We start from the raw sequence: 12,231 nt of genomic DNA, 5'->3' as shown, positions 1-12,231 counted from the left end.
AAAATGCAGATCTTCACCAGAAACAGCCACTAAAAGAGGAGTCACTGAACAGAGACTGATGCAGAGCCTCACTGAGCTGTTCTGCCACGGCTGAAGCTCCCCCAATCCCTGTTTGCAGCACGGTGGCTCACGGCAGCCATCTGGTGACCGCGGTCATCACCTTCTAAAGAAACTAGATGAGTCATGTAATGATAGTGACAGTGTTGCCGAGCTGTGGCCAGAGGCTCCTCCTACTCTTCTGAGCTGACCTGAGATAGTACCTGCTTTCACTTGGGCAGTACAGAGCATGGCCCTGCATGGGCTCTTACAGAATAAGTACCAATTTAGTCACTAGATACATAATTTTCAGTGTATCCAAAGTGTTTGTATCTTCCTCAATGTGGTAACAAAACTAATAAAGCCAGGAAAACATAGGGGCATTCAAGCCATTGCCATTATCTGTATTTTCTTATTTCATTTAATGTCTTGCATACTCAAAATTTGGGTTTAATTTGTTGGGGTTTTTCTTGGGGCTTTCTTGCTTGTTTGGGGTTTTTTTGTTTGTTTGAGGTTTTTTGTGTGTATGTGTGGTTTTGGTTGGTTTGTTTTGGTTTTTTTTTTGTTTTTTTGGGTGTTTTTTTGTTGTTTTTTTTTTTTGTTTGTTTGTTGTTTTTTTTTTTTATAAAGGGATTTGCCTCCAGCATGATCTACAAAAATGCAAGTTTGTTGGAGCACTGCAAGTCCTTTCCTTCCCCAATCTCAGTCAAGGTATTCACCCTCTCCAGCTTGTAAACAAATGCACTCATCATATTTGTTCTTTGCAATTGATTAGAAAAGAACAAAGAAAAACCAGGTGCTTTTAGATCCTAATGCACATTTTTGCAATAAGAAGCATACGGGCTCTTGCTTTGAAATAAAAAGGGCTAAGAGACACTCAGCATTACAATCAATAACGCAGTGAATATCTTGGGTCTGGGCTCATCCCTGCGAGATGTTCTCCCAAGGTTTTGAATCTCCCTGGGACCAGAAGCGCAGGAGGGATGTGCTGAGTCACTGATGGGCATCACCCTATGCAAGAAAACCTTAGAGCAGGATACTGGTTAGAGGTTTAAGAATCCAAGATGTATGCATAGAAACTGTTGGAAAGGATCCTGCCTTCTCCCGGGACAGCCTCTTCATCAGCAGCATTCACAGTGTGAGGACCCATTTCACCTCTCTGAGAGGGGGTAATTATTTCTTGTCAGTTAGACTCAATCACTGAACTCCAAACAGCTGGTGGTAGAGAACCATTAGCCTCATTTACCACAGTGATAGCCTTTTAGCTCTTCCACATTTCACACGGTCCCTGCCATTTCACCCATAAATTCTCCTTTAAAAAAAAAACATAAAAATTTATGAGGGGAGAGAAAAAGCATAAAATGGAGGTGGTTGAGAGAAAAGGTACTAACATTTTCAAATGAAGATGAGGTTACATACCCCCTGCTGTTTGAAGTGCAGTGATTGAGGGTCTCACTGATGAGGGATGATTACATTCCTCCTACTCCTCACCCCTATTTAAAGGCGATGTGCAGCCTCCCTCTGGATACGGCTGATTAACAGTAGCACAGAGAGGACCTGGGAACAACCACATCTTCCCTGTTATGATGTGAGCCGTGAATTTTCCTGGCCTTAGTGAATGAACACAAGCCCTTTTCAATAAGCCAGCACCTCCAAACAGTCTGAAAGGTTTATGGCAGAGGAACTGTGGGTATCACTTTGCAGAAAGGCCCGTTTGTGGCAGTATTTAAGATGACTATATGAAGAAATTATCCCCCGATTGAGTTAATTGGGGTTTGGCTTCCAGGATTGGTTTTGCCAAAGAAAGACCCAGGCTAGAAATAGAAAAGGACTTTCTTAACAATGCTTATGCTCTCAAACTGTACCCAGTTATTTCCCTGTGACTCAGATTTTTCATTCCACTACTGTTTGAGGAAGCTCCAGTTTCAATAATAAGGTTAATAACGAAAACAATAATATTTTTAACCATTCAAATGATAGGAAGTGACAAAGAATAGATTGGTATCAGGGCCACTGAACATCTGCAGAGAAATCTTAAATCCACCCCTGAACAAATTCACAGCAGCACTTTTGTTTTAGTGAAGACCTACCTAAGCACAAAGTAGTGAGGATTCATATGATGAGGGTTCACAGTGTTATTTGTAATTTCATTTGCCATCAGATTCTCTTGAAATGTTAGATTTCAGAAAGATATTATAACTTTTTAACAATTAGACCACGCTAGTGAGCTAGATTTTGCTTGCATGCAAAATACTCAGTGCCAGCCACCACTAACAAAAGTATTACCCAGAGCAGCTGACACTCATGAGTACCTGACCCAGGACCATTTTTCTCTGTGCAGCACTAAACAGGCACTGCATATTTGAGAAAGTGCTCCAACTTCCTGTGACGGATTTTGGAAAAAGTCAGCTTGAAGGCCCTGCACTCTGCAATGAGGGCTGTAAGAGCAGCCAACCCTCTGAATACCTTTGGAGCCTTATCAAAACAAATAGAACAGCTGGTTTTCACTTTTTTCTTTGAAGCTTTTAGCTAATTCCACAGTTCTCAAGTCCTGCAAAGTGGGATCCACATAAACTAAGGCTGTGGAAGGCACCTGACTCACTGGATATAGACAAACAAAGGAAAAACCCTCCAAAATCTCTCTCTCTGTTCTTACTGGCTTTTGCAAGTGAAGACTGTGACACTGTACAGGAATACCACAGTCTCAGAAGACACAGCCAAATTTGTTTGAGATCCAAGTAAACAGGACTGGAAAAGGCTGTGGGACGATTCAGTCCATCCTTGTGTTGTCAAAATCCTCCTTATGGAAGTGGAATCCTGTTATCAGTAATTCAATGAAAACGCACCATTCAGTGGAATATGGGACTCCAGTCAGAAGAAATAGAAATGCATAATTCCCACATTCTCTCCAAAGCATCCCCAATGCCAACCACATCTCCACAGAACAATTTTCCTGGTCAGCATCTTTAATTTTTCACCAGTTGAAGGCATGCCTTCCCCTGGGATCTTTTCAGAGCAACATGGATGGGTGAAAATGTTTAATGTATATTCAGCAGTTACCAGAATTGACATCTGAAGCCAAGGAGCAGTGGCACCGTGTGACCAGTCAATTCTCATCGAACCCAACTAAGGATGTTTTCTGTAGCTTAAGCCCTGGTCTTTGAAAGGCTGAATGTGTAGAGCGAAAGTAGAGAAAATCTTTGATAGATGAACCATTTGAAAAAGCTTCTCAAAATAATTATTCACAGGGTGTTTCTACTTAGGGCAGTTGGGAGGTGGTTGATTGGGTTGCAATTTTGAAGTCCAGCACTAAATCTTCATACTACACATGCACATGCTAATTACTCAATTCTGGAAGTGCCTGACACATCCAGCCTAAAAGGGCAGTTGGGGTTTTTCTCATAAATCACCACATCTTCAGATCAGATAACTGTAATTAATTCACTGCTTTTCCTCTTTCCCAGTAACTCTTTTACAGCAAAAATCCTTATTTATTAATACTGGACAATGCTCTTGCACTTTGCAAGATTAAATTTAATCTCATCGCTATTATTCTAATTCTCTAGTTCATCCAATTCCACCAAGATACTCTGATCCTCCTCGTTATCTGTGCCCTCCCTCATCTGTTTCCCAACACGCTTTGGTGAGCATGGTCCAACTCTTCCTGCCCAAATCATTACAAATTAATTAAGGTCAATAGAGACCAATTATTGAAGCACTCTGCTAGGCATCTCAATATTTGATTTTAGAGGTTTATTTGTACCCTCCTTTGGTCACTCCCTTTCCTTCCTTTCAATAACTAGTTTTTAGCCCCATTGATTTTCTCCATCTCTTTGCAGTTGTCAGCCTTCCAGTTCTCAAAACACATCCCTGCAGGAATCCTGTAATCTTACAAAATTACAAGTTCATCAGCAGGACATTTTAACTTCTAAACACCATAGTCTTTTATGCCCAATTCTTACCTGTGCTCTCAAAAAGGGAGCTTGTTTTGCCCCTGTGCTGTGCAATGGTCAATCCATTCAGTTTATGGCACGAGTGGACAGATGAGTCAATGTTCAGTAGTGGATCAGCTTCACTAAAACACAATTTCTGCCCTAAGCCTACAGCTCAACAGAGGTAGCTAAAGAAGGCACGAAGAAACAAGGAGACAGAACTCATCAAGTTGGGGTTTGAGGGATTTTGGTGAGGTTTACTTTGGCTTGGAGCCTTATCTAGAGGAGGAGATGTGAAAGAAGCCATGATGCAATCAGATATTTACAATGTGCTCCTGTTGTTAATGCAAAACAAAATCACAAGTTAAAAACTAAGTTGGAACTTTGTAAACAAAGATTGCTATTCTTATGTGGCTCACTATTCAAATCATTGCATCAGAGACTTTTTTTTTACCTTTATGAGCCTTCTAAGGTCACTCTGTTGCTGGTCTATACACAACCTCTATCAGGGTAGAAGCAGAACAAACAACTTGGGATATCATTAGTCTGCTCCCAGGTAATAATGTTCTCTTCAGATCTATCCCCAGTAATGATGTCATATGCTAGTAATGCTTGCCTGAAAATGTATATGCTGGATCACAGGTGTCACTTCCAGTGGTACCAGGATGATAGTGGGATTTTTTACATTTAACTTTGTGAATAACTAAAAAACTGCTAAAAAACCCTACAAAGTGCAAGGCAATTGATTTTGACCTCTTTTCTTGAGACACAATAGACCAGTGGAATTAGCTCCCATTTATGTTGATATAGTGTGTTTAGAAAACAATTGATGGTGACCAAACCAAGCTTGTCAAGAGCTTCTCTTTATGTAATAACTTAAGATAGGCAATATTTGAAAGTAGAGATCTTTTATTATGTATGCTAGTATGGCTAAAAAGCACCAGAAAAACTTTTACACTGACAAGCTTTCCTCTTAGACATATATTACAAGATCCTTCTTAGCCTCCAGAACCTTTGAACTAGGCACGCAAGTACAAGTCCCTTTTACCATCACTTATCATCAGCCACTTTTGTTTTGCTTCTTTGCACAGCTGTGGAAGAACCCTGTTCTGTGATGTTGATATAAAAGAAGGGGCCCAGAGATGCTACCATAATGAAAATGGTAAAATAATCTGGTATATGAAGCCTTTTTAAAAAGGTTTGAAGTTCAAGCTGTACATCAAGCAACAATACAGGAAATTATAAAAATCAAGTTTTATTGACATACTTTAGATACAATAAATACATTTACATGTTCACATTTTAAACATGGAATTACATGTAAAAAAAGCTTGTACATGAGATCATTTTTGTGTTTCCATTTTTACATTCTCTTAAATAGGTACGACAGAAAGATCTCTTATGCAAGCAGAGGATTTGGTAAAGTTCAGTATTACACTCGAGAAATTAGCAGTCAACACCTTGTGCAGATGATGCCGCAGGAAACATGAGGCAGACGCACTCTCAGTGGAGTCAGTATGATACAGTCGGCTGCTGAATTTATATCCTGAACTGCCAATAAACAAACTCTGCAATCCAGATTAGAGCAGTACATTTGAAATGATTCTCAAAACACCCATATATATATATATACACACTGCTTAAGACTTTACCGGTTAGGAAGGATCACATTCAGTAATAGTAATAGGAGGTAGAATCATGTCGACAGTGTTCGTATTTCTACGTGGCAGTAAGAAAAAGTGCTATTACTATCACTGAATTCAAGAACAGAACTCCTGGAAAAGTGAAAAGGATAAAAGAGCTGTTAATCCTGTTACTCTGGATTGTCACAAATGCTAAAGCACATAAACAAAATGTTTAAATTCTCCAACACAGGTAAAACTGCAAAGCAAAATTGTTAAGTGATGCCTCTCCAGTGCTTTGGGATGGGCAGCATCTCCTAAGGTGTGACACCTGTATAAAAAAGCAATCTCAACTTCATGCACCAAAGTCTGCAAAGGAAAATTCAGTATGATAGGCGTTCAAGGTGGAGATCTAGGCTGCAGGTACCCTCAAAAGAGCTGAAAGAGCAGAAAAGAGAGAAAAAGATTGAATGTGACGCACTCAGGAAAAAATCCAGAGAGATGAACAGCAGGAAAAGAGCAGGAACAGAACAAGGATACAAATATCCTCAAGGGAATGGCAAAATGGGGGCAAATGAGATGGAAATGAGGTAAAGCATAGAGTAGAGGCAAAGGGTACTACAGAAAAAAAGACAGCTGACTTATTCCAAGGGCTCTTTAATCAATAAAATTGTATGCAATGGTACAGAAAATCAGCTGTGAATAAATGGGTGTTAGCATCTTGTCTTTGCTGCAAGTGAAAATGTCTATTCATTAGAAGTTAAATCACTGAAAGACGTTTCATCATCTGAAAAACAAAATCTGCAAACAAAAGGTTTTGTTATTCTAGAAAGAGGAAGCAAATAAGGTTTTAAACTCAGTCTGATGGACACTAGGAAAAAAAACAATGAATATTAAAAACCATTAGATGCATGCAAAGAAAATCCTGAACAAACATACCATTAATATAGCAGAGTTTGAAACTGTGATCTCCCAAGTGACTACACACGTTGCAATACAGTTACATTTAACCATACACAGACTTTTTTTACAAAAAATATTTGCAATCTGTAACACTGTTTAAAATTTACATGGTAAAAAAACTGCTTAACCCAAGTGCTGTTATGTTAAATAATAGCTGTATAACCTGTTGAAGAAGTGTTTATATAAAGCCCATTTCCAGTTAGAAAAAGAAGTGCATCCAACCAAGAAAGGAGAGAGCAACAAAGGCACCTAAAAGACCCCGTGCGATTAACTTTCCCCTTGAGGTTTTTTTTAGTGCAGTAAGACCCACACTTTCCACCACAATACGCAGAAGTAGAAAATGGAGTGGGTGTTTTTTGTTTGCTTGCTTTTTTTAAAATTAAAAAACCCACCCCTGCCAAAAGCAGCATTATAAAGACCAAAATGATCCTTCCCAACCATATTATACCAGAAGTTGGCATACGCAAGGATCCAATATGAATCTGGTTTTGTACACAAGACCTTGTGCTCATGTGGATAAGTCATCTCAATGATTAAACACCAGGTTACAAAAAAACCTTACAGAAAATCCTTAGGATTTGATACTAATTGAAGATAAAATACTTTAAAGTATTATGTTTATGAATTAATTAGAGGATAAGGCATGATTTAAGGTAACATTGAAACAAAAGCCCTATGTTACCCTAAATAACCTTTATAATACAGGTAACTTTCTGCAATCTGTTCAGGATTTGTTTCTTTACATTTAATTCCTCATCAAACAGGCTGCCAAAAAATAATTTAAAAAAACTAAAAAAACCTAAAAGCACCAAAAAAATGCATTTAAAAAAAAAAGGTTTGTGTATCTCTAAACAAAAATGCCTTTTCAACAGTGAACAGGTGAAGACAGATTTCCACTTTCAAGTATCATGACTCAAGTATCACAGACACAGTACTATGCCAAGGACAACAACAACACAATACTACACCAGAGAACAACTCCAGGGTATCTCCCAAGAAGACAAAAAGACAAAAAAAAGACCCTCAAAAAAAGAAATCCCTTAGCCTCCCACCCACCCTCTCGCCTCAGCTACAAGGGCAACACATCCACACACAAACAGACATGCAGTTACTGTGTGTAGTGACAGGAAGTGCCGAGAGTAACTTCCAGAGAAATTGCATCATTTCAAGATAAACAGATAAAGGAAACTATGATTTTAAAAAAATTCAGCACAAGGTAAAAGTCTTTTGCTTATCCAAGTACTGAATGCTAAGAAAAAAATATGAAGATCCCCAAGGTTATTCTGGAATAACCTTTAACTCTCAGCTATATCCTTCCAGTGGAAACCTAATATGAAACAATTAAAATGCTGTCTTGCTTGGCATTTTAATGGTTAGAACGACTTTTTTTACAGAAATTTGGAAACCTGAAGTGAAACTGCATATTTAAACTAGGGGAATAAACTAGGCATCTGAAGATACCATACAGAAGGGGAGCTAGTATTTACTCTTCTTTCCCCAAATGGGCTGAGAGCAGTATCCCTGTCTTAACCTATTCCCTGCAACTACTCAGAGATGAACATTTGCACGGCAGCTCCTCTGGCTGTGAAGATGCTACAGACCTGTCCTCGTCCTCCTGCCCAGCACCACCAACCCCGAGCATCACCAACACTGCACATCCTTCCATCACACAGCAGCTTTGCCTCATCAGTGGCCAATACTGAGATGGATGTGCTACATGACCAACCAGGATTACACACAAAACCAAAATATCCCAAACTTCTGAGAACAATATTACACGACAGACCTAATTTGTACCTGTACAGCACACAGAATGAACCTACAAACCCCATGCGTTGGTCTGACAGTGCACTGTATTTCCCCTCAAAAGTTAAAGGACAGAGTTGTTTTAGGGGTTTTTTAATAAAACAGAAGTAGAACATTCTACTAAAATACCACAGATCATATGGGCAATCCAATCTTTTAGTCAAAGCAAAGTATGATTAATTATAAAGTGAATTTTCCAGTGCTAAAAGATGGAAACAAAATAATTTGAATAAAAAAAAAAAAAACGAAACAAAACCCTGCTTTCATTTAACCACCTACTGGAGCTGTCTATTAAAATTATTATAAAATTATGCTAATAGAAGCTGTGAACAAATAATACACAGATCAGGATATATGTATTGACTTACTAGCATCTTTATAAAAATTTGAAGATATACACAAAAACACATCAACATTTATGGAACTGTATCCATTAAACTTAGATAAGACAACACAAAAAACTAACAAATATCTAAGATGTTGTTGACTGTAAGCACTTTGAGTAACATTTTAATTGTAAAAGGTCAATATTTACATACTACATTAAATGCCTTTTTCATTTTGCATCGTACTGTGAATTCATGATAAAGAAAGAACAAGATAATGGTTGCAACAGATCTTCCAAGAAAGTTAACTTAAGATGCTAAGATTTAACTATGTGCTGGAAGAGAACACCGCAAGAACACATCTGTCTGGCTTTACTTCTACTTCCTTTGGGTTTCTTGGGGAGGAGACAACAAATGGATCTAAAAGAGCTGTTTCATCCAAACTGATCCAGATACAGTTTTAAGTTAGGGTTTGAGAAGTAAGAGAACGTAAACATTTTAACAAATGACTCACCTAACTGCTACTTTTGCTACTGATTTTTTTAGGATATTAGGGAGATATGGTGACAACAGAGGGTGTGAGTATGTATATATGTGTATAATAAAATAAATATAGACATACATACATATAGTATGTTTACATACAGTAAGATAACCAGGTACTGCAATAAGGACCTAAGTTAAACCCCAGCAATCTGCCCATACCCTGTCTATGCACAAGCAATAATCTACTGCAACTGCTGTTAAAGAGGATGCATCTAGTCATTAAACAGTCATTGCTTACGTCACGCCTACATTTACACAGATCTGAGGCCACTTCATGTCTTTATTCCAAAGCCACACATTTGTCTCAAAAAAAAAAATTAAAACCCCCACTGAATAAAAATTTTTAAATCTAAGTTGGCTGAACTTCAACCTCTTTGGGATGGATTCAAAACCCAAAGCAGGAGCATTTCTACAAACTTCTTTGACTTTTGAATCAAACCCATATTCTTAGGCTCCAAGAAACCCTCTAACCCCAATAATGTTTGCTTCTGACAGGACAGCTGATCAACTGCAGATGTTCCTACTGCTGAACTCAGCTGCTGGCCTGTCTGCCACTTGCATCTAACCCAGATTTCCACACACGCACTGCTATTACTCCACTCCAAGATGTCTTCCCATCCTTCCCACTGGAGAGAAGCTGCTCCCTAACAGTGGGATGAGTTACTGTTTAATGATTTGTTTTAAAGATAAGCATTTATTTCTTCAAAATAAAAATTACATAACCTGAGGAGGCAGTGTAGGGGTCCTAGAGCTGATGGTGTGAGGAGTCAAACAGCCTGGGGCTGATCACCTTGCAGGTCCTTGGGGTCGGGTCCCACTGGGCACTTCCTGCCTGCAGCTCATGCTCTGTCCTGGGCTTGAGTCTACCCTGAAGCACTAATACCACTTTCTGTATCAGAATTGTGTTGGCTGTTATTAAGCATTATGCATAAATGGGAAACTATACACATGGGTGTAAACCTCACTTCCATGAACAAATTCTCATTGTGTTACTGTCTCTCATTGTTACTAAGCGGTAAATGGATTTTAGGGTATTCTTTCGCCCCTTTTTCCCAGTGCATTATGTCCTAAGTACCATATTATTCTGTATTATTTCAATGAATGGAGAGGTTGTTTACCTAGAAGACTTTTGACAGTAGTTATTCAATCATCATTTTTGGTAACTTCTACTTAATTGAAAATCTGGACCAAAAGTGTAAGAAAGCCAATTAGGCATTTGTGATTCGGTTATCACTAAATCTCAAAACATCCCCAAAACCTACAGTACTATAAGTTGGCTTAGCTCATCCTTTTCCCCTTGGCATGCCTGTTTTGGATCCCATTCGCAGCTCTTTCATTACATACCAGTAGTGTTCTTCTGCAGTCACTCACACAACAAACCTACAAGGTTTCTGTAAGTCTCCCCCTTCAACAGTAGGTGGAGTGCTTTAGAGTATTCTTAAAATAAAGCATGAAGCAAAAGCTAATGGTCTAAAAACTAAGGAAATGTTATAAAAACTGGAATCCAGTATAAAGATGACATTTTAATAAGTTTATTCACAAGTAACTGAGAATATTGTTCCTTTGGCAACACTATCTAGATGGTTCTAACCCAAAGGAAATATTATTAATTTCACTTTGAATACTAATGTTTGCATGGAATTTTTGGGATCTGACATGTTCACCAGGAGATTCACAATGTCCTTAGAGTCCTATATGTATCAGTAACAACACATCAAAACAAGTCCCTTCAGTTATGGGTTACTTATGGTTTAGCATCAATCACAAAATAAATCTCAATGAAAAAACCTAATCAGAATAATGCATAAGGCAACAAAATGCTAGCCCAGAAGAACTATCAGGAATGCACCACTCTTCCTGCGTAACATTTTTTAAGTGACCCAACAAATATTTCTTTGTTATTTAAAACAACCTGGTTACAACTTGGAGTTCACTACCCCATGATGCTGCTGAAGGGTGAAGATCCCTGTTTTTAAAAACCAAGGGAAAATACAGCAGTGTTATCCCTACACAGGGTTTTATGGAATAAGTGGATTTGAAAAGAGAAAATGTAAGTCTATGTTGGAATAGAAAAATGCAAAGACAGACTCAATTACAAAGATCAAAACTACAATTTTCCAGTGTCACCTCTGAATCTTCTTGGCAAACTGCTAACTCAGTGAAGCAGACCATGTTCAAATCTATGCAAGAATACCTTCTGTGCTGTCAGATATACAATATAACTAACGTGTTTTCTTTAGAAAAATGAGTTTTCATTCAAATGCCTTACACTGAAGATAAGAGCAACCATTATCAAATATTCTTTGCTATGAAGAAAAGTTTTTGAATCTTTCGCTGTAAACGTTCTCTCTCAAGTCACTGTGGTCACACAGTAGGATCTCGAAGAACAGTGTGTCTACATGCATTGAAAGCATTTTGAAAAAAATAAATCTAATTCCATGTGGTTACAACAGAATGTGAAGAAACCGAACAGAAATTCCACTACTGCAGATCCTCTCAAACCCATCCATTCTGGAGGACATCTCCGTGTTTTCTGTAGTTCAGCACAGCGATCAAAGACTGAGCTGGAAGGTTTCATAACCCAATGGTTTTGCCATTGTGTCTCCTGTAGCTCCACAGTACACTTCGGTGAGGGCCAGGGCTTCTCTCAGCAGACATCACTCAACAATCAGTGCCACATTTATGTGGGACAGATCTATCATGTGCCTGTTAAAAGTTTAAAGAAAGTTAAACACGGTACTCAAACGGATTCTGGGGGTGGAGAATGGACAAGGAGGTTCTCTGAAGGTCACTAATAAACAGATGCTTGACTGGATTACAGAAACACTGAGCAGGAGACTGATTGTATCTTTGGAAGAGAGGGAAGGAACTGAGGTGGCACAGCAGCACTTAATTATTTACCTGTGGAATTTCTGTTGAAATGCTAAAGCATGTGCTGGCTCCTTAAATTTTGCTATGGCTTTCCGTTGCTGAGGAAGCATCTGTAAACTCTGCAGAGAC

At 38.6% G+C, this 12,231-nt stretch overlaps 1 protein-coding gene across 4 annotated transcripts in view; it reads right to left on the bottom strand.

Annotated features, from left to right (window-relative positions):
- Positions 1-5,209: 5,209 nt before the first annotated feature.
- RBM33 (RNA binding motif protein 33) overlaps positions 5,210-12,231 on the bottom strand; it is a 103,315-nt gene continuing 96,293 nt past the window's right edge. For 3 of the 4 annotated variants that reach the window (XM_071560965.1, XM_071560966.1, XM_071560967.1), the window contains exons 18-19: positions 12,133-12,221; positions 5,210-11,937 (exon numbers count right to left, since the gene is read on the bottom strand). In XM_071560965.1, the coding sequence (XP_071417066.1) occupies positions 11,889-11,937; positions 12,133-12,221 (138 nt within the window). In that variant the 3' untranslated portion in view covers positions 5,210-11,888. The remainder of the gene's footprint in view (positions 11,938-12,132; positions 12,222-12,231) is intronic. The other variant, XM_071560968.1, reaches the window with a different exon arrangement.

This window comes from Pithys albifrons, chromosome 7 (genome assembly GCF_047495875.1).
Source record: "Pithys albifrons albifrons isolate INPA30051 chromosome 7, PitAlb_v1, whole genome shotgun sequence".
Taxonomy (NCBI): domain Eukaryota; kingdom Metazoa; phylum Chordata; class Aves; order Passeriformes; family Thamnophilidae; genus Pithys; species Pithys albifrons.
The sequence above is the reverse complement of the archived record's forward strand: the minus strand, read 5'-3'. Positions and strand labels throughout refer to the sequence as shown.